General features: G+C 48.4%; 1 protein-coding gene across 5 annotated transcripts in view; it reads left to right on the forward strand.

Annotated features, from left to right (window-relative positions):
• The window catches only part of PLCH1 (phospholipase C eta 1), a 58704-nt gene that overhangs the window by 14290 nt on the left and 21880 nt on the right, over positions 1-22534 (forward strand). For 3 of the 5 annotated variants that reach the window (XM_035334504.1, XM_035334507.1, XM_035334508.1), the window contains exons 3-9: positions 9266-9412; positions 10324-10567; positions 12836-12965; positions 14665-14835; positions 18127-18220; positions 20113-20316; positions 21452-21572. In XM_035334504.1, coding sequence (XP_035190395.1) covers positions 9266-9412; positions 10324-10567; positions 12836-12965; positions 14665-14835; positions 18127-18220; positions 20113-20316; positions 21452-21572 — 1111 coding nt within the window. Of the gene's footprint in view, positions 1-953; positions 1344-9265; positions 9413-10323; positions 10568-12835; positions 12966-14664; positions 14836-18126; positions 18221-20112; positions 20317-21451; positions 21573-22534 lie in introns of those variants that run through there. The other 2 variants (XM_035334505.1, XM_035334506.1) reach the window with 1 other exon arrangement.

The following is a 22534-nucleotide window of genomic DNA, read 5'->3' on the forward strand; positions in this document are numbered from 1 at the left end:
CCCTCCTAATGGATCCTAAAGGTCTCCATCCTTTTTATAAGCCCCCTTTAAGTATTGAAAGGCCTGCTGGAAGTCTCAGTGCTCATGTTAGCAGCAGCTGAGACCTGATGATCTCTCAGTACGTGAAACCAGCTCCACTCGCCCTCGGTGCGGCCAGCAGGGAGAACTGCTCTCACTCTGCCCTGCCCCAGTCTCGCTGTCCATCACCCAACTTTTCCCTGGCACAACCGGACAGATCCTGCCCTCCTGTACCGCTGTCGGTCTCTGAGGATGCCTCTGGGGATCCCTTTGGTGCTGATGCAGACCGGCAGTGCAAGGCTGGTGGAGCAGCGTGTGAGAGGTGTGCAGCGGGGCACCCACCTCCTCCCTGCGCTGTCCCCTGGGGCTCTGGCCGAGTCAGTCTGAGTGGCTCTGCCCATCGCTCCACACTGGCCGTAAACCTGCTTTCTGTAGCACTGGCTTGGCTTAGGGAAGCACGGTACAAGCCAGTAGCATGGTAATTTCTTACAGCTACCGGGAGAGTTGGTGCTCAGCATCCCACCGGAGACGGCTTGTTCTTAGGAAATCGAATGCTCAGTGATGCGCAGGCTGAACCATTTGCATGCTCCGTGCTCTCGCTGGCCTCGTTCTGCGGAACACAAAAGCTGGCTGTTCCCCTGCGGGCTGGGAAGAGAGGGGAGGAGAGGGTGCGAAACGTGGCAGAGGGAGCGCAGGCCGCGAGGTTCTCGCCTTCACCTCGCAGAATCCCAGTCTGCAGCCGCGGGGAGATCCTCCGAGCCAGGGTGTTTTTCCTCGCCTGCATTCAGCCTGCGTCACTCGCCCGCTCTCCAGCTGAAGCCCGGTAATCAGTTCCCGACCGGCCTCCCCGGTGCCTGAGGGATTTCCTCGTGCTTGCCTGAGCCGCTCTGCTCTTCTTCGCAGGCGTTACAGGCGCTGAATGCCTGGAGCGTCTCAGCCGCGGCACCACGCGTGCACGTCTCGCACCAAAAGTAGCCGCTGCTCCTGCCTTCCTGCAGCAGCGGCAGCACAGAGCAGAGGCTTCCAGCTTCCCCACCAGGCTGTGCTTTTCGGCTTTGAAGGAAGTTGCCTCGTATTGCCTCTGGATTTGTTTTTCTGTCTCTTATGGCTCACAAAGATCTCTTTGCTCCCCATAAAGAGCCGCGCTGGCGAGGTTCTCCTGCACTTGTACGGATTGCTTCCCAAACGTTTTCTCTCCGGAGACGTGAAGATTAAATCGAGGCTTTCCTGCAGCGAGCGTTTCCATTCTACTTGCCAATAATGCATAAGAGTTGCAAATTTAATGGCAGACCTTGAAGTATATAAAAACTTAAGTCCAGAAAAAGGTAAGGATGTTTGAGTTTGTAATTACTGTGGGAAGAGCTTAAACATGCCTGGAAGTGCTTAGAGAAAAACAGGTGCGCTGTGTATCTGTGACCGGTAACCGGTGCTGTCATTGCTTGGACACGTTTAAAAATGGAAAACACAAATATTCCCGAGTATTTCAGAGGAAAACTCGTGCTGTTTTTCTTTTTCTTTTTTTGGTGGGGGGGGTGTTTCAAATTGGAAATACATTTCTCCGTGCAAGCGTGTGGATTGTATGGGAGATACTGCTCCTGCAGCATGGACAGAGATTGCATTTTATCTGAAATTGTTACAAATGCATTTGCCTTTATAAACATTCCTGACCTTTTAATCTACCGGTCATTCTGTCACAGCACAGCTTCCATGGGAAAGAGTGTCTGTGTTTTCTAGCAACACTTAGAAATAGAATGCGAGCCCGTACGCAAGTGGCGTGTAAAATTCTGATCAAGGAGCCGTGCATGAGGAAGATGCGTCCCTCAGAACTGGAGGGGACTGGCACGAAGGAGGAGGACATCTTGGATAACTTTCTTCGGGAACTTCTGATTTGTGATGTCCGATCTTGTTCGATTTAAGTCGGTGCTGGGTGCAAGGCAGTCATTACGTTAAGGCTCTGCATGGCTGTAGGGTAGATGCTGTACAGAACTCGAGGCAGATGAAGTTTGTTTTTGTATTATTCCTGTCATTGCTGATGTTGGGCTATGTGCTTTAAAGAAAATCTTTAAAAAAATAGACATTTAGCAAAGAGATGGCTTGGCAAAATTGGGGGTTCTTTCTATGATTTTCTAAAAGAAAAGCAAGACAGCCTAATCTCAGGTAAAGCCACGCAAAGTAACAGATTGTGTTTCCAGTTATCGTCGCACCCGCTGTCTTTAAAAAAAAAAGGAAAGAAAAGGAAAAAAGTGGAGGTTGTTCTGCTGACTTTTTTCCTTTGTACTTCTCACGGATAACTTTATATGACAAATGGTGGGAAATTGGCGCAGCTGCCCTGTGAGTGCTGCGAGCCCTTAAAGGAGCTGTCAGATACGTGTACGGCCCGTCGGGGATGGCCTCGTCGGTCGGAGCGGGCATGGTGCGGCTCCCGACACGGCGCTCCTGCGGTGGAGGGTTCCGTTACACAAAGCCCCACATTAAGCTTTGATGCACACGGGTGGGGAAAGGAGGGCAGGTGTTACTCCATCTGCTTGCTGAGACACGCTGGTAATGGATACGTCCCCGTTTCATAATTTACGAGAGCATTGGAAGGGACTTTGGGGAACAGCCCTAGAAAAAAGGCGTCGGGTTTAACTGCTGAAGCTGTTGTAGGTGTGTGTATGTACAGATCAACGCGCCTCGCGCCGAAGTATTCAGCTGAGGGTGAAATCCTCTTTGAAGTTAGTTTGTCCCTTTTCCATCGGCAAATACAGCAGCTACCGCCGGATGAGCGCTCCTGTTGCTCCTCCTCAGTTTGTCGCCTGGCTGGGCGGCACGAGCATGGCGCAGGTGGCAGCGTCCTGTGCCGTCCTGCCCCGTGCCGTGCTGTGGGCGCGGTGTGCGGGGCGCTGCGGCCTGTGGGCACAAAGCCGGCCCCACGCGTGACGTGCCCGATGTCCCCTTCTGTGGGCGGGTGGCTCCGTGAGCCCACACGTACCGATCTGTGCCGTTATGGCAGCGCCTGGACAAAGCGGTGCCGTGAGGCTGCCCGGAGCAGCGCGGCGCTCAGCCATGAGCCGCTGCAGGGTGCCACCGCTCTTGCGGCCAGGTTCTGTTTGCGGGCCCCCTGGCAGCAGCCCTTTCTGAGGCCGTTGCCAGCGCTGCTTTGGGACTCTTGCACCTTTAAAGCTATCCAAGCACCTACAAGCTGGGTACTGAGTACTGGCCCCGTGGCGGTGCGTGACAGGTAGCGGAACGAGCGCTGGGGGAGGAACGGACAGGTCTGAGCGGCTGTAAAGGACATCAGCCTGCTCCTGAGAAGAGCCTGGTGGTCCAGAGGTTTGGTTTCCGTAACAGCTTGGATCCACCACAGCACTGCACTGAAGGAGGGCATGCACATGGCAGCTCTGAAAGTTGTCAAGCCTCGCGGTGTTTGGCTCCGGAGGAGCGAAGGACCTCGTGGGCAGCAGGTCAGGGACGCGGTAGAGCAGCCAGCAGCGACGTTCTGTGCTTCCTAAACTCTTTGTGTATTGCTCCTCCTGGGCGCAGTCTAGGTCCGTAAGTCTGCAGAGCACCGTTACCACGTGAAGCGGCACGGAGGCGTCTTTGGGAAGCTGTGGCACGAAGCTCACACCATGCAGGTACCAAAGCACTGGGGCCGCCGGTAAGGCTGTGGGCGTCCTGCCGTGGTGGGCAGCGCCGGGTAAATCCTGCTGAGAGGCACTGCCAGCTCCTTCCAGCACGGATCTCACCTGCGAGAGGAAACAAGTTTATTTCCGTGCTCTGGCACGCATGTTGAAGGCGTCATTTCAGAAGGCTGGGGCGTAGAGGCAGCTCGTTAGTATGCCGGCAGCATGTTGTGCTGGGCGAGCGCTCCTTGCTGCCAGAAGTGCGGGCTGCGGGGAGCCAGGGGCTGGCTTTTTGCTGCTCGGGGTGACAGGAGCTCGCTGCGGTCCGTGCCTCCCGCGGGTCGGGCTCTGGGTATGCCCAGCGGTACCGCAGGTGCCCGGCTCGGAGACGTTTTCACACGTTGCCAGCAGGAACGCTGCTTTGCATGGACCTCGAAGGCACAACGCAGCTTTTTCAGTAATAAAATTACCTCGGTGTTGGAGACTGTCGGCTCTTTGTCTGGCCGCAGCTGACTCACGGTGGGTGACTCGCGCCGAGGTAATTTGAGAACGGAATAGATAACCACGTTCAGTAGGAAAATGACTGTTTCTGAGAAGCGGGAATAAATTAATTCATACCATCAGCTGAACTGTAGGCTTCGTTCATTGATTTAAAGGTTAATTAACTCCACCTTCGGCTCTGCTGCGCTTTTCCTCCTCCTGCTCTCTAGAGGAGCACCAGACGTGGATTTGTGTGGCAGCCCGAGGGGGCAGCGGAGCTCCAGCTCCGTCCTAGGGCCTGGGTCCCTCTGCCTGATGCTTCATCCTGCTCCTTGGGGCCACGACGTGCTCCCCTGGGCAGGCCGTGGTGCAGTGAGGTGCCAGGCTTGGTGCTGCTGGCCGCTGATAAATTCAGCCAGCAGAAGGCTCTGCTCGGGCTGGAGCTGGGGCAGCACCTCCTCCGCACGTCTCCGAGGGGCCGGGAGTAGGCTTTGAGGGGCACTCTGGTGGGGTTTTTCTGGTTTTGTTTCCTCGGACAGGCTGGGGGGGTAAAATATAAAGGAGTGGTATGTTGGGAGGGGCAAAAATATAAATAAACAATCCCCAGCGCAATAGGTTGCTGTGGGCCCTGTGTTCCACCGAAGCATGGGGTGCACCACCAAGGGCTGAAGAACAGCGATGTTCCATCCCTGACAACACAGGCAGGCTGAAACCCAGGCATGCTTGGCTCCTGGTGCCTGATCCTCCTGCATGTATGTGCTTTTAGAGGGCAAGCATGGGATTCGGGAGGAGAAAGAACTCGTGGCTTGCTGTTCTCCGCTCTGAGCTCTGCACCCAGAGCTGCTGGCTGCTCCCCTTGCTTTAGGATTCTCTGCTCCCCTGAGGGCTGGAAACGCCCGCACAGTTTCCAGCAGCGCCTGCTGAGGACTGGCAGCGCTGCCCTCAGCAGCCCCAATGTACCCAGCTGGCTCGCGGGGCCGTGCCGAGGTTTGCAGAGGTGTGGGAGACTGCCCACCTGGTGTCAGTGCTCGTCTGGGGGATTATAATTAAATCCACCCTAAGAAGCTTAACGTGAAATAGCGCGCGGGGTTGGAAGAGTTACCGCCGGGCAGATGGAAGTTCGTGGTAAATAGGAAACGCAGCAATGAAAACGGTCCTGAGCCGGGGCAGGGGTCCCCCCAGCCTTCCCTCCGCAGTCCTCGTTGTCCTGGGCTCGCTGGTTGTCCCACGCCAAGGCAGCAGCGGCACTTTGATGGCGTTAGCGGTACGCTGCGTGGCGCCCCAGATGCTGGCGCTGCCCTGCGGGATTTATACACGACGTGTTCGCTGGGGGACAGGCGGTAAGGGGCTGTGATGATAGCGTAAAGGCTCCGAGCATCCTCGTGACAAGGTGGCTGCGGGGTGGAGTGGCACGCTCTCAGTTTCACCCAGAATATCTTCCCCCCGCAGATCATGCTCGTGTAATGGCGTGCTGTTCTCTTGTTCGTGCACTTGGTTTCGTCGCGCACATCTCCAGTGCCCGTGCATCCATCCAGCTGCTGCCCAGGCCGGGTCCGGGCGTCACACCACAGCCTGCACCCCGCACGGCAGCGCAGGTGCCCCGGGTGCCGTGTGGGATCTCGGGGAGCTGCACCACAAGGGGTCCCGGGCGATGCCTGGGGCAGCTCCTGCTGCGGGGAGCTCTTTTAGCGCTGCTCCTCTCCGCAGACAGCCGGACAACCCTCCCGCAGAGCGCCTCGCCGAACCGGAGCTAGCGAGAGCACAGGCACAGCTGGGGAGTATCAAAATGCAGAGAGAGGAGCTGATGTTACATCTGAAATTGACTTCTATTTCCTGGGTTTGTTTCATCTCCTCAAGCTTAACGTTGGCTTAATGCAGGCTGCGTGTTATTTAGCAACGCAGTTTATATCCTCCTTACCAATTAGACTTCTCGTGGTTTGGTAATGCTCTTTCACCTTATTTAATCTTCTCATTTTGTCAGATGGCTGTGCCATCGGGCCCATGACAACAAGACAGGACACTGGATGTCATCTCCGTGCGGGCAGTGGTTCTTGGAAGGCAATGCAAGCAGCGTTTGTCAAGTGAAATCCCATCAAACTGGCTAAAATCCCACTTGTCCCCAGCCTGTGCTCCACCAAGCCTTTGCTGTGGGCTCTTGGCAGCGGAGTTCTGCTCTGATGTGCCTGGATTTACTTCAAGTACAGCTAGGGAGAGCGTTTGAATTCCCTAAACATTTTCCTTCTAGCCCCCACCAAAGGGTCCGGCGTGCCTTAAGGCTTCTCAGGACTTGCAGCAGCGGGCAGGTGCGCGCCTTGTGACCGCCACCGTTGGGATTTAGCCCGAGTGAGCTGCAAACGAGCAGGAATCGGGGTCGGGGCAGGGAACGGCTGCTGAGGCTGGCACCACAGCGGTGGCTCCTGCAAGAGCTGCTCCCGGCGTGGCGCTCGGCGATCCCCCGGTTATTAAAGACCCGCTTGTACACGGGGACAGATTAGAGGAGCTGGGCGGAAGGTGGCGGCGGCTGATTTGGGGCGGATTAGAGTGCTTTCGGACGTAAGGCGGCGTCTGCTCAGTGCTGGGCGCTCCAGCTTAGCGCTCGCAGGCTGCAGCGAGATTTATTCCGCGGCGAGAGGCAGCCTCGACAGGTAACGTCTGCCCAGCGTGAGAGCTTTGGGGGGCATCCGGACCGCCGTGGGCTCCGATGGCTTTCCTCCGGGCTTCGGGGCTCTGCCAGGTGGTGGGCAGCGTGGCCGCCTCCGAGAAGGTCCAGCTGGCACAGATGGGTTTGTATTTGGTTTGCTGTTCCGTACAGAAGCAGCTCGATGTAAATGTTGACAAATGCTCTCTGCAGCCAGGTCTGGTTTGCTCTAAGTGATTGCTGTGGGAGGGGTGGAGTAGCCTGGTCTGTTGGCATTGTGAAAGCCCATTAACCTGCAGGATGCCTGCTGGGTGCCTTTAGGCTGTCCGGAAGGTTTGCCTGCCTCCGGAAACAGAAGGAACTTGGCAGCTTTCAGACTTTTTTTTAATTTGAAAGTAAAGCTTCAAATATACAATGCCTAAGTGGGATATTTAGTTTGAATTTGCGGATTAATTAACTTGGTTTCTGTAGCATAAACTCTGCTGCATTCTAGTCTGTAACTTTCATTCATTTTCAGAGAAAAAATGCAGCGTTAGTGCCTGTGTCGGAAAAACACTGAAACGTGGAAAGCATCTGTGTGGGCAACGTGTCTGCTAATTACAAATGGGATGCAGAAACACGCAGGCCACTGAAACCAAAGGAGAAATTGTGAAGTCTTTTAGCATTTTTTCCATGTTTTGGAATTATTTGCTTGGGCCCCACTTTCTGCTTTTCTTGTGTGAAAGAGATGTAGTCCCCTTCCTGCTGCCTTTTGCCAGCGGTGCTCAGCCGCAGCCCGGGAAGACCCTCCGATTTCTGTCACGGCTGAGCTGCGGGTAGCACACTTATGTGAAACGTACTTGTGTTTAAGACTTTTATTCATAACTGATTACGGATTAGGTGCAAAGAAGCAGATTATCTGTATTGAGTGCCTCGAAGCTAACCCTCTTCCAAAGCCAAGGTCTTGTTGCAGTGGATCAGTGACTGCGATAACCTGCCTGCGGTTTGCGGCGAGGGAACGGCTCAGGTTTGTACCTCCGCGTGGTCCTGCACAGCCTGTTCTCAGGGACAGCCTCAAACCGGTGCTGGAGGAATTTATTTTATTTGTTTAATTATTTGAAAGGTGTGAAGGCTCAGTTCCTGCATAGGCAGTAAGTTTTAGGGACGTGCTTTGCTTCCGTTTCTCTTCGCCTTTAAGGCTGTGACTTTTCCACCCCTCGCTGTCTCAAGGCTTGGCTGCCCGGTACTTTGTGCACCTTCAGATCCAGTAACTGCCTGGGCTTTAGCGTGAGTGGGTGGATGCCCGTAAGCTGCAGTAACATCTGGTTCTGGCTTGCTTTATGGCTCTTCTGCTTCGTCCTAAAGCACTGCCACACGCACCCATCCACTGGCCAGGGGTGACAGGGGAAGGCCAGGCTTTCGCAAGGACAAACTTACTGCGCTCCTCCACATCTGTGGTGCTTTCGGGAGGCTTCGGTTCTCTTCAGCTCAGCTTAAGTCCTCAGTCCTCCAAACAACACAACTCGGCGCAAATGCCACTTCTGCTGCAGTTCTGGGTGCGGAGCAAGAGGCCTTGTAGGGCTTGGTAGGTGCCTGCTCATCCCATGAGGGTTGGGGCACTGCTCCGCCTGCGTCTGGCCGAGCAGAGCCTGGTTCTTCTTCACTGCTGGCCTCAGGGTTGTGTGTGGAGGGGAGGAAATGAGGAGAAGAAATAAAGACAGCCCGGGGCAGCATCTGGGAGCCAGCCAGAGTGTAAGCAAACCAGCTGGGAGGTGAATTTGGAGCGAGATCAAGTGAGGAGAGGCTATGGGGATAACACCAAGAAGGTAATTTAGGAAGGTGGATATATGCGTGCTGAGATCAAGGGGAAAAGTTATCTTGAACCTAGTGTCTGGGGAGCTGTGGGAGGGAAGATGTGAGATGAAGAGGAGGAGATGGGTCTGCTTTAGTCAACACAAAGAGGAACAAAACCTCATTGTCCCAGATGGGATGGGCAGATAAAGAAGTTATCGCTGTGTGTGCTTGAAATTTGGAAGCAGGATAGAGAGGCTGTAAATGCGTGCGTAGCAGCGGGGAGGAATTGCGTATTTATAATTCCATTAGCGGTTCTAACAGTGTCAGAACATGAGATCTAAGCTAAGGGATTACTGAGCCCGAAGGAACACAGAGTTTGGACAACGGTCTTCCCGCTCAAAGCTGGCGGAGTGCTGGGTTTTAAAATTACAGCTCTGTGGCTAATAGTACAAAACCAAATAGTTCCAGGAAATATGCACAGAACAACTACAAAACATTTCCCCTCAGCATCGGGTTGAGTTTTCTTTGCCTCCTTTGCTGTGAAGGTGTTTTGACAGACACACTTTATTTTCTGATGCGGACTCTAGCTGTGAAGAAGAAGAAACGATGTCTCTGGCGCAGTAGCGAGCAGTTCCTGGCACTGAAGGTGAAAGGCAAATGTTTTGTGTCTGGGAGACGTTTGAAAGCCATTAACTCGTTTAATTAGCGGAATTGGATGGCCATTTGGTTGAATTTATTCTGTTCTGCTTAACAGTTGAAAGATGCATGAGCGTTATGCAGTCTGGGACTCAGATGGTTAAGCTGAAGAGTGGAACCAAAGGGCTCGTTCGTCTCTTCTACCTGGATGAGCACAGAACCTGCATCCGATGGAGACCGTCCAGAAAAAGTGAAAAGGCAAAAAGTAAATTCTTAACGTCTTAATTTCTTGGGCAGCTCAGCATTAGAGCGTGAATTACAGACAGAAATCTGAGCGATATGTTTTGGATTTATTACGTGAATGCTCTTCACTTCTTTTAAATTTGGCATGATACTTAAAATGAAGGTTGTCAGAGGTGTGAGTAGAGTTTAAGCACCTACTAAAAACTTGGGAGTATAAAAGGAAGGGAATGTGCTCAGCAGCATGTGGGCATTTTCCATGTGCTTATGTGAAGTATGAACAAATTCAGCGGGGACTCAACAAGTATGCTGCTCTCTGTACAATGCATGCACCACAATTTAAAAGCATAACCTAGAAAAGCTTAGAAGGATGTTTCTTCATTGTCCCAACTATGATTTATAACTTTTTTTAGCTATTATTACCCTTGGAGTTCCTGTGTAGCAGCGTTTTTCATTGAAACAGTTCCTGCTCCCCTGTTTTAAACTAGAAATTCAAATCAGCGGTGTATTAAAAAAAATAAGGACTGGAAATCCAGAGAATTGTCCTGTAGGCTTGAGATTTAAAAGCAAGCAATTGGCAAGGCTGCAGCCAGTGACAGTTGGTGCCTTTGGGACTGCTCATGGTCGCTGCGGGCTGCAGTGGAGAGCAGCACAGGGCTTCAGAGGCGTGGAGGTGGGAGCCCACAGCAGGGAGTGCTCAGAGCTGAGCTGTACCTGCCTGCACCTGCAGCAGGACTGCCCTCAGGGCGGCTGTTCTGTGCACGTGGCGTGGGCAAGGATGAGCCTTGGTGCCAAAAAGCCCTTTGTGATGTGAAGATCTAACATTAAAAATCATTTAGTGACTTTTAGCCTGAATAATTCAAAATCACTGAAAAGCAGAAAATAAGTGGGTGGTTATACGAGCATGTCAGTTTTTGGTTTCCCTTTTCCCCCCAGTTGTCATCGATTCCATTTACAAAGTCACCGAAGGCCGGCAGTCCGAAATCTTCCACCGCCATGCAGAGGGGAACTTTGACCCGAGCTGCTGCTTCACCATTTACCACGGCAACCACCTGGAGTCCCTGGATCTGATCACCTCCAACCCTGAGGAAGCTCGCACCTGGATCACGGGGCTGAAATATTTGATGGCTGGAATAAGTGATGAGGACTCGCTTGCTAAGCGACAGAGAACACACGATCAGTATCCTTTTACAAGCCTGAGCAACGGCTTTCACTTCAGTGTTTCTTTTTTTCGTGAATTTGGTGTTGGGCGTTATTTCACCTCAAGCTAAGTGCCTAACGTTTTGCCATCGATTGCAATAGAAATGTCAGTTAGGTTTGGCATGGACACTTACCTGGGCAATAAGACATCAGTTGTGCCTTAGGGACTGGATTAAACCCCACTGAGTCAGTGGGCAGGCCTGCGTTTTTGGTAGTGAAATCCCAACTAGAGGGTTAAAACACTCATTTCATTTCTAGTTCTCTCAGCAAATACTAACCCGAGAGGGTAGGTTGGTTAGGCGCACAGCACGGTGCAGTAATTGGACAGTAACGATTCCTTCGTAGCTGTTCCTTTTCCATAGTTCTCTCAAAATGAACGTTTTGTGTGTGAGCACGTGCAGCCTGGCTGGTCTGGGGCGCGTTGCACTACTGGCCACCTGTGAAAAGCTGCAGCAGCCTGAGATACTCACCAGGGAAGGATTTCTGTTGTCTTCTGTTTGCCCAACTGTGCCTTTGTTCTTTCCCTGAAAATTGCAAGGCCCATGAGAAGGCACCGTTCCCAGATACGGAACTGAGGGGAAACTTCCATTTCTTGGCCTCTGTACAGCTGAAATGTGAACTTTTTTTTTGGAGTCTTCTGGCAAATTGCCTGGTCTTCTGGTAACCTTTCCTACCATGTGGAGGAATACAAAACGATGACTTGTAAATACTCCTCCTGGAGAATATACACACTAGGTATTTAATTTATATTTTCAGTGTTTAATTCTGATACGAGATAGGCACAGATCCGTCTGGGGGATATATTGCATGCTCTGCTGCACACACACTCAGCTTGCTATATTTATCCATGACTTTTTCCGAGCTGCACATATCTGCTCTATGGTGAAACATCACTTCAGGTCTTGTTCGTGTTATCAGATGCGGCAGCTGGGAGACTGCAGGCAGAATGACCCGGTAACAGTTCCAGCTAGAGCAAGAATTTAGGAAAAGCTGCAAAGGAATATATGTGCAAAAAGGGGGTAAAATGTAGTGGTTAGAAAGAGGAGGAGTTCACGCAGAATTAAGGGAGGTGCAGGAAAATATCAGAGCAAGCCCAGCAATATGCAAAAACTACTTTAGCTTCTCCTCTGAGAATAAACTCAATATCAGAAATAAGAGAGCAAAGGAGCTAGTGCTGTGAACCAGACCACAGGAAACTGGCATAAACCAGTACCACTTTAATGCATTTAAACTTCTGTCCATAGCAAGGGTAAGGGAAAACACTGTTTGTACCACCTCGAACGGACATAAAGCTGCAGAATGTCCCAGGAAAAGTTTTAGTAGAGCCGAGCTGCACGCAGTGTGCAGAATCACGGCCTGGTTTCTGACCTTGACAGCTGTAGTTTTGATACCATTTTGTCCTTGTGCAGGGAGAAACAGCAAATGTATAATTGCTGTCCCTTCTCTCTGTGCAATTTATCGTTGTATGCGCTTGTTGCTGCCCTGTGGACACCTGACATAAAGGTGAGGGCAGAGATACTAGAGAGCAGGTGGTGGTTAAAGAAGTTGTCCAGAGATGGATAAATTACCAGTGAACAGATTAAAGAACGGTGTAATGGTCTTGGGGGAAAGAACATGGAAAACCAAGAGTGTTTAATTGTTAACGAGGCTCTCAAGGAAACCTCAGGCTCGTAATAATGTACTCGGCCAGGTTTCCCCAAGTCCCCATGATGCCATCCACTTGCATCAGGTTGCCATCTCTGATACAGATGGCAGCTGGGCTGGCGTCCTGTGAGTCACAAAGCAGGTAGCCCCAGATACTAACTCCGGGAAGGTCAACAGTGCTGGTTACACCAGATAAAAGGGACAGTAGCAGGTGGTGCCACAAGGGGTACAGTAGTGAAAAATAAAGCTTAGGTTTGGCATCAGCACAGGGAGAACCAAGCAGATCGCACCAGATCTTTTCCAACGAGTTTTTCAGGGTGTACCCCGGACATCTCTAATGCAGGCTGTGGGAAATCTTAATTCACAGGTTTTGCCCTGACTCAAAAAAGGTGTGTTTGTGAAGGCTGGGTTGAATAATGCCTCGTTCTTTTCACTAGCAGATGTTAAGGTGCTCTGCTAAGGAGTATCAGCCTCCTGCCCAGAAGAGCTGGGGACGAGTTGCATTCTCCTGAGCTGGAGTCTTGTCCTCGTCCTGCCCAGCTGCTCTGCCTCCCTCCTCCAGGAGGAGACCACACTCTTGTGCATTTCCTTGACGCGTTTGCAGCTGGGTGAAGCAGACCTTTGAGGAGGCTGACAAGAACGGAGACGGCCTGCTGAACATTGAAGAGATCCACCAGCTGATGCATAAACTCAACGTTAACCTGCCCCGCAGGAAGGTCCGGCAGATGTTTCAGGTTGGTGGCCTGTAGCATGGGGTTTCACTGTGCTAGGACAGTGCTGGTTGTGGTCTGCTTCTGTACAGAACCACAGCAGGGGCTGAAAGCAGGGACTTAAGACCCTGTCCTTTCCAACAGCTCCCATTTTTTCCCAAGTCTTGTCTTTTTAGACAAAGGTGCATCAGAACATGGATTTAACAAGACAAACCCCACAGAAGACAATTCATTAATTCTACTCTTTAGATGTGTTATTGTTTTCATCGCTATGAACTGAATTATTCTACGTTGGCAGGGATGGCTGCTCTGCTTCTATTGAAATCTTCTTTTTTTTCATTTCCTTTGTGGAAAATTATTTGATAGAAACTAGCTTTATGAAAGTGATTACGGTTCTTTTTAAAACTTCCTCTCTTAGCCAGAATAATTTTTATTTTATATTTTACTTCTGTTGTCTGAAAGCAGTTACAATTGGGCTGGTAGGAAATGGTTTACAATGTAGGAAGGAAAGATAAGCCAAGAATGGAATGGAGAGCAAAATGCTTGAACGTTAACGGAGTGGTTTCTGCGAAGGGGAAGTAAAACTTGGTCCTTGGAATGCGGAACAGACTAGATCTGCTCCTTGCTCCTGCTATTACATGAGCTCCTCCGGTCCAGACAGAGATTGAACATGAACTGGAAGAGCTTTCTTGAGAAGGAGGAAATGATAGCAAGGCTGGGGATACTTCTTTTCCTCGTAGAGAGGAATTTTCGTTTGGTAAACCTGTGTGGAGACAAGCCCTTGGGCTCAAAGGCAAGTCAGCGTTGAAAGGGCTCTGACAGCAGGCGCTGTGACCTGCGCCTTGACGCTGCTTGGCAAAGGCCACGGGTTTCATAACGAGAGGAAAAACATTGTATTGCAGCTATGAATGAAAGATGTTACCTGTGGGAACAGCAGCACGTCTCTACACATTCATCTCACTTTGTCCACATCATCTGCTCACGTTCTCCAGCTTAACAAGGGTCACAGCTCCCAGGTTTGGTCGTTGTGGGGACCTAGACAACGTTTGGCAGCAGCTCTCCAGAACGCATTGTTTTGGAAATCCCAAGCAATGTTCACAGTGAGAACCTTGTATTAACATAGGCCAAGTACTGCTTTCTTCTCTTGCTACCGCTGAGGACAAACAAAAACTGCAGCCACAACTGGGGCTGCGGGGTTCTGCTTTGCTGCGGGGGCTCGTACTGCTGCACTCTTGGACCCCCTGCAGGGAGCTGGCAGGGCTCAGAGTGCTGCAGCTGGAATTACCATTAATTTAGGACTGTGGCTTGTTCTGAATGCTTTTAAATGTCAGACTCTGCTAGAGGAAGCCAAGGGATGAAATTATTATGTTTCTTGCTGTGTTGTAATCCAGGGTAACTGCAAGACGTACGGGAGAGTAACAGATCAGAAAAAGCCTGGGGTGTGCTTCTTCACGTGGGGAACAAATTCAAACCTGAAGGTAGAATTGAGACCTTCATAGGGAACCTGGGCTTCAGTGCAGGAACTGTTTTCTCCAAAAAAAGCAAGAGGTTGTATTATCATTTTGCAGTTATTGTAGCCTGTGTGTTGTAGGCTTTGAGTCTGAACAGAATTTTGCAGATTAGAATTTATTAAATTTCTGTTCTGTACATAAATCCTCTTCTGCTTTATTCCCTGAATTCACCTACATTCTAGCACGCTTACCTAAGTGTCTTTACCTCTTAGGAAGCTGACACAGATGAGAACCAAGGAACCTTAAATTTTGAAGAATTTTCGGTGTTTTACAAGATGATGTCCTTACGTCGAGATCTCTACTTGTTGCTCTTAAGCTACAGTGACAAGAAGGATCACCTCACTGTTGAAGAACTTGCTCAGTTTCTAAAGGTGGAACAAAAGGTATGGAACTGTACGTGCATATAAATACAAGTACAGGGAAAGAATTATGTGGAAAAAGTTTAGCTTGGGACAGGGGGGTGGGGAACAGGTTTTTTACAAGAGATCTGTATTTCTAAGGGAAGACTATTGTGATGCAACATAAAGACGGGTATTACACCAGCCTGCCAACATTCAGAGGGTCAGGTGGCCAGGATACTACCTGGATGCTCCAGGGAGGATGTGCACAAGGATGCTGAAGTGCCCAGGAACAGCTGAAGGACAGTGGGAGGAGAGGGGGCATGGAGGGACCCACAGCAGGAGGAAAAACACGTGAAAGAGGCAGAGAACGCTGTCTCTGTGGGTGTGGGAGGACATAGGAAACTACTGATGAAACAGAAAAACAAAGCTGACTGTTCAGTCTGGCATATTGAGCCCACCCTCTGTGCACACACTACTCAGACTCCCAAACACAGGCAGGGCTGTCAGCTATAAATATTCTACTCAACATTTTTCTGAGAGGGGGGAAAAAAAAAAGAAGTGTGACTTCCTTAGGTGAACCTCTAGGCAGCCTACTTGAGAAGCATCTTGCACTTTTTGCCTCTTCCCTCGTCTTCTCACTCGCCGTTACTAGCAGTGCTGAAGCACATCTATCTTTGTGTGTTTTCAGAACACAAATGTGATAACAACGACCTCAGGCAAGGCAAGGCTGCCTTCAAGAGCTGATAATGGTTCAGATCATAATGCAGCTCTAAAATGCCTTCAACCATCCAGCATTGACTTTTTGCTCTTGTCTAACTGCTTGGGAACCTGTGGGCGGTCTGTCCAGCTCCAGCTGCTACTATTCTGGGGCAAGACTTTTGAATATTCTGCTGACTGAGGATACAATAAGTGGTTTTGTTTTGTTTTGTCAATTTGCTAAGCTGGCTTTCCTAGGAGAACACCCTGTTGCCCTCACCTAAGAGCCTGTGAAACCGATTATTTCCATGCAGGTGCAGCTAAACTCAGTTCATTGCAATTGAAATTGTAATTTTATGGCTTCAGATGTCAGAGGAGCAGAAAATAGGCATAAAACAGGCTGGTTTCCCAGAAGTGGATGTCCAGTCACATCTGCATGCCTGCGGGTCGTCCCTCTGGGAGTGCCCTTTCCTAATAAATCGATCTGAGTCTGACCTGGTCCCACCCAGAAGCCGATCTGCTGCTAAATGACAGATTGCTTCCACAGCAGGATCTCCAGGGTCTTTTGACTGACAGTTTGCCTCATACTTGTCTTTGAGTAATGTGTGAAATGGGCTCTAAAAACATTGTCTTTCCTGCTGAAGAGCAGCTTTGCAGTAGGTTCTGGACCTGCCCAGCGGAGGGAATGGCCTCATGCTCCCGGCTCTTTGGAGCCCCATCGCGATGCCATGTGTGCGGGCGCTCCACCTGTGGCTGCAGCGTTTGTGCTTCCCTCCTCCTTTCCACTTTCTGATGACATGATATTTTTGGCAATTGATTTGCCTGACCTACTTCCAAAGAAATTGAAGAAATCAAAAGTGATTTTGCTCTTTTTTTCCTGCTTCTATACAGAAGGTTAGGGGTAATGCCGCTTTTTATGTGGGATTTTATTTTGGGTAGAATGATTGCTAGTTCATTTACTCCAAAAACAAGATCTCATGGGTCATTCAAAGGCTGATACTCGTTTAAGGAGTGTAGCCGTATCAGAATGAAAGCTTTTAACCAGGAATATAAAAAATGATCCCATCTCCAAGGGGTTTTAGAAGTTCCACGGTTAGCCATCCCTGTACCTACATATTTAATCACCGATGATAGTCACTGCTGTTTGGTATTCTTTCTAATGAAGGACTTTAAAACGTAATGAAAACAAATTTATATTAGTATCCTAAGTCATAATCTCTCCTAAGCTACAGCTGAAAAGCACAAATCTGTGGCCTTTTCCCTAACAGGCAGCTTTGGGCTAGATCAGACATTTTCATTCGCAGAGCGCACAAGCACCCTGCCACTCAGACATCCAGGAGCGGTGTGGGATAATGAAAAAGTTAATTCTGGCCAGCCTGTGCTGCAGGAGGGCTGCTAGGAATAGTGCTTGCAATCAAACAGCAACATCAATTTGAGCTGGGATAATCAGTTATTTTCTCTACCAAATTGTTCTCGTTCCTCTCACCCAGTGTAATTCCAGCGGGCGTCTCATGTTGCTGGCTTAGCTGGAGATATAAATAAAACGTTCGGGGAGGCAGACGGGCTGGATCTTGCCTTCCCTGGGCAAGAGGAAAAGCAGAGGGAAGGAATAAGGCTGGAAAACCTCTCTTTCCATGTCAATACTTCTTTTTTCAGCTTGAGTCGCCAGCTGAGTTGAACTGCTCGCTCTCCTCCTGCAGCTGTCCTCGTAATGCCGGTACGCGGGGCGTTGGGTGCTTCATCCCCTGCTCATTCTTCACAGGCCTGCTCCGTGCCTTCATTCAAAGGCAGGTGTTGGAGCTGCCTTTGGCAACGGGGCAGAGTGCAGGCACTAAGCAGAACACTGGTACGGAGAAGCTGCCAAAGGTTTGAGAGTCATTATTGCCAGCCTGTGATAGAATTAGCAGAGGAAACGGGCCCAGTCTTAATTTTCACTTTGGGCCCTTACAAATTAAGGGGGACAGGAGTGAAAAAAAGATGAGGTGAGTGACGAAAGCCACTGTCCTCTGATTTTAGGAGTACAAGCACCTCTGGTGCTCTGGCCCCGTTAGTCAGGACTTCAGCTGTGAGGAAACTTACTGTGAGGAAGCTGGTGAGGAAACTTACTTGTTTCCAAAGGACGGCCGCTTTTCATTTCACAATCTAATTATTTATCTCATAGCGTGGCTATTACTCTCCTAGAGAATGAAGTCTCTTGAAAGTAATGAAATCATAGGAGTGGAAAATGTGTGTAAATGAAATCAAACCCCAGCAAATCTTTTTTTTACATGTTCAAGTAGATTGTTCTAAGGAATAGCACATCACAGTTCTCATTTCAGCACGATTGCCCAGTGCGACTATTATTAATTGTGCTGAACAGCTAATTTTTTATCTTTTAAGCTGAAATGACACAGCTTTTAACAGCAGTCACTACCTCTCATTCCTAGTTTTCTCCTAAAAGGTAAGATCCACGAGGCTTGTGGAGAACTGACAAAAAGTCAAAGTCCTTTTACAGCAGGGTCTGTCCTCGTCCATTCTGACTGAACTCAGTCTTTGGTTACAAGGTTTTCCACGGCACCCAGAGGCCTGAAGTAGGTTTTGACATGCTGGTCACACGGTACAAAAAATAAATGCAGCAACACTGTCCTGTCTGTGCAGATGAATAACGTGACGCCAGAATACTGTCTTGACATCATACAGAAGTTTGAGGTATCAGAAGAAAACAAGGAGCAGAATGTTCTGGGGATTGAAGGTAACGCTTTTGATTTCTAAATCATTTTTATGTCCTGATCAATTAGAGTGGAATAGAGAAGCCTTAACAGTATTTTCAGGTTTCTTATAATATTTGACGACCGTGACAGCAGATGATATAAGAAACCGGCAGTCAGCAGCACAGGTGGATTGTTGGGAGTTATGGGGGACGGCCGTGGGTGGGCTCAGTTCCCCATCGAGCAGCGATACATCACACAGCCACGGCACGGCACTTCGAGTGCTGCAGGCTTGCATGTTTTTATGGCTAACGGTATATTTGTATAGCACAGGATAAACATAGTTTATACTGCAATATGTTCTAACCGGAGTAATAAAAGCAAAGTGTGCATTCTGCTCTGTCTCTGTAGGGTCGGAATCACTGCTGTACGCTCCACTGATTTACGTTTATGTGAAATAAAACAGGAACAGGGTTTTAGTAACTTATTCACCTTGTTGGCTAAAGCAATTGTAGACGGTATATTTATTCAAAACCCAGTTTGGTATTAAATTCAAATCTGAATCGGAATAAAGCAGATTAAATACTGTGGTCTGTTAATTTGCCCAGAAGATAGTTCTCATGAAGCAGAATAATTTACATGGTGATTTCTCTAGGGAGTGGGGGGGAAATATTCCTCCATGCAGTACGTAAATCCTGGGTGCCGCCTCCCCGTTCTGAAATCAGTTTCTGGCGTGACTCTGGGCAATTCATTGAAATTTGCACTGACATAAGGAAAGCAAAATGAACAAGCAGTGACATTTAAAAATATTTATGAAAGCTCTTATGTTCCTTTTAATCTTACTGCTGCTTCTTTTATCTTTGAGTTGCTTTCAGGGTTGATACTGTCTACACTGTCCTTTTGAAATGTTTCACATTTCACATTCTCAAAGGAGGTATTTTTTAAAACTTTCTCTGTTTTGATTCTAATCTGATTTGTAGTGATAGAAACCAGTGCCATCTTCTCAGATAAGCTTGCAGCATAGAGAAAACTGTAAACTCGAGTAAAATTGGCTAAGTCAGTGAGCTGGCCAGCCCAGGCCCCATCTGCCTGTTCCTTAGGTGGCTGCTGCCTTGTCCACACGGTACCTTCTGTGGATCTGCAGAACACCAAACCTGTGCTCTTCCAGGCGTCGTATCCTACGTCTCTTGTGCTGCCCAGAATTTGGGGGCTTTCCTCTGCCTCTTCAGAGACAGCACACCTGAGCTGGAGCAGGACAGGAGAGCTCTTATCTGGCACTGTCACAAGGGCCAAGGAAGGAAAGGTGGTGCACACCTCAAACCCTGAGGGTCTAAAGGAAAGTCCTGATCTGAAAACAGTTGGGCAGTGGGCATACAGATGTGTGATTTCATTTGGCCTTCTGTATAGCTGCTATTCATTACTTTTGTGCTTATACTCGAATCCTAAGTTCTGGTTTTACTGTTGGTTGTTAATTGGTTAATTTCTGAACAAGCGTAGCTCACTGCCATGTTTTGCAGATACTTCTTGATTGTGTGGTGCTTTGTTTTTTGGGAGCAGTCATGAATATGTTTTTCTAGATTATATTTTATTTTCTAATCCAAAGCAAATTGCATAGGGACAAGATCTGGAGCTTGGGAGCATGTTCTTCTTGAAGGTAATAAACTTCCACGGGATTCCCAAAAGAATGACCTGGGTTTGTGCCCGCAGTGGACTGAGGCTATGCAGCATCCTCAGTGTGCAAAGAAGTAGGCAAGCCCCAGGCAGCAGTTGATGTGCTGAAAATATGGGGTGCAGAAGTGAATCTCAGCATGTGATTCATTGGTTTGGGGACAGGGGTTAACACTAACGAGCACAATGGGAAAACACAACGCTCAGAGTGCAAATCCTTTGCTTGGGCAGATGCACGGCATCCATGCAAACCTTTCTCTGTTCAAAGGTTTCACCAACTTCATGCGCAGTCCTGCTTGTGACGTATTCAACCCATTGCACTGCGAAGTGCATCAGGATATGGATCAGCCCCTCTGTAACTATTTCATTGCTTCGTCTCACAACACGTACCTGACGGGGGACCAGCTGCTGTCCCAGTCCAGAGTGGAGATGTACGCGCGGGTGCTGCAGGATGGCTGTCGATGTATCGAAGGTACGTTTTGGGGTGACTTCTAGCTGTGAGACGCAGGATAGGCCTCTCTTGTCAGCACAGTCAGTGACAAAGCTAAGGCGTTAACGCTTCACCATCTTACTCATTTCAGTGGAAAAATGACCAGTGCCTGGAGGAAAAGGACAGGTGAGCAAATAGTGCCTCCTGCCACACAGCTGTGTGTGTGTTTCTGTCAACATCTGAGCTGAAAAATGCAGTTTAGGTCAGGCACAACAGATACAGGATGCTGTTTTGTTGGCTGAATGCTGGTGCAAGAAAACAAGGTGCTGCTTGTTTATTTGTCTGATAGCCTGGAGGTGGTGTTGGATTGTTGTTGAAATTGTTTGATTTCAATAGTAACAAAACATTATTTTCCTCTGGATGGAATAGTGTTTTGACAAATTTAAACTCAGTCAGTATTAATTTTGTATGACTAATAATACAAAACCCATCACTAGAAGAAAAAAAAATCTAAATTTATGAATGAATTAGATTGGAAAAATTAACCTGAAAAAACTGGGTGGGCCTCTATTTTCTTCCATGGGAAAGTTCACTTTAGCACAATAGCATGTTGTTTTGCCTCACTTCCCAACTCATATAGATACTGTAGAGTGAGGTAAGAGCTCTGTAGCTTGTCTTTTGTGAAGTTAACTTTCTACAAAGGCAGTGGTAGTAACAAGCTTGATGTAAATCCAGACCACAGTAACGCATTAGAAGTATTCTTGTCTCAATGCATTCATATTTCATATTGGCATGCGATGATCTCAGTGCTACTCCCACCACACACTTAGTCATCAATCGCAAGTTTAACAGCAAGGGGAAAAAGACTAGCTGTTAAAAAAAAGTCTGCTTTCCCAGAAAATAGCTGTAAACATTACTTGATCTATTCCACCTTGTAAGTTTGTATAGGAGGAAAAAATGAGTTTAATATAGGGGGGAGGCAGGCTCAGGTTGCAGATACTTTGTTTAGTGTATGAGAAGACTGTCTTGTTAGTGTTAACTGGAAAGTTGTAGTGGACTGAATGAAACCTCTTGACACCCATACAGTTGAGTACGTGAGTTCTGTTGGCAAAGAAGATCAGCAGAAAAATACAAGATCATGGGCATCTCTTAATGTACGGCTTTTTTGTCTTCATAGTGGATTGCTGGGATGGTCCAGATGGAGAGCCAGTAGTGCACCACGGGTATACGCTTACCTCTAAAATACTCTTCCGTGATGTGGCAGAAACCATCAATAAGCATGCTTTCGTCAAAAATGAGTAAGTGCGGAGTTAGCTTTGTAGCTAAACTTGTCTGTTTTGTGTAACTAATCTCATGTCAGAGTTCAGCACCAGGAAGGACATGTATTCCCTTAACACACAGGGAATAGAAAGTTGATTCTGTTCCCCTGCTTACTGCCTGTATCATATTTATTGATCAGCTTCATGAGCAATACTGTCAATCTAATTAGAAAGTTCAACCCAAGTTAGAAAGACCTTTCATGCATTGTAAACTCAACAGTACTTGGAACAGGCTGAGACAGTTCAATATCAAGTGATTATTTTGGTTCTTTGTTTGAACAAAACTTCCCACTCATTTCCCCTGGGAAATTCTCCTTAAAAATCCACACTGGAATATTCTCTACCTAAGGAAATACTTTATTTCAGCAGGAAAATTGAAAAGCTGTCTCATACTTAGTATAAGAAAATACAGAGTTGAGAGGTAATGTTTAAATTCAAGTTTTCTTTCCATGGTACTATCTAACAAAGTTCATTATGAGAACTGCAGGGACTTGAGCCATATTTATATGTTTATATGTACACACACACACATACAGTCTCAAAAGTCATGAGTGGGTATATAAACTTTTGAGCAGTCTGGGGAGAAGAAAAGGAAAATATGTACTTTTTTATTTTCCTTAAAATGGCACAAAAATGAGGGTGCGGGAAGGCTAAATAAATGAATAAATATAAGCACCCAGATTTGGTCTTACTGACTAGAACTGGGAGGGGATGAACTCAAAACTGAAATAGGTGGTTCCTCATGGGGTGTAGTTGGGCTGTAAGATTGCTTGCCAGAGGGTTTTGGGGCTGTCAAGAATTTAAAAAAATAACTGGGCAAGTCTTTGGAAGAAATAGGCTGTTACAGACAAAACAATGGCTCTAGCTCAGGGAACTTTAGCTGAGAATTCCTGGAGCCTGAGAGAGTATTCTGGAAAGTAGAGCCAAATATTTCTGCTTCT

Source organism: Oxyura jamaicensis, chromosome 9 (assembly GCF_011077185.1).
Source record: "Oxyura jamaicensis isolate SHBP4307 breed ruddy duck chromosome 9, BPBGC_Ojam_1.0, whole genome shotgun sequence".
In the NCBI taxonomy this organism is placed as follows: Eukaryota; Metazoa; Chordata; class Aves; order Anseriformes; family Anatidae; genus Oxyura; species Oxyura jamaicensis.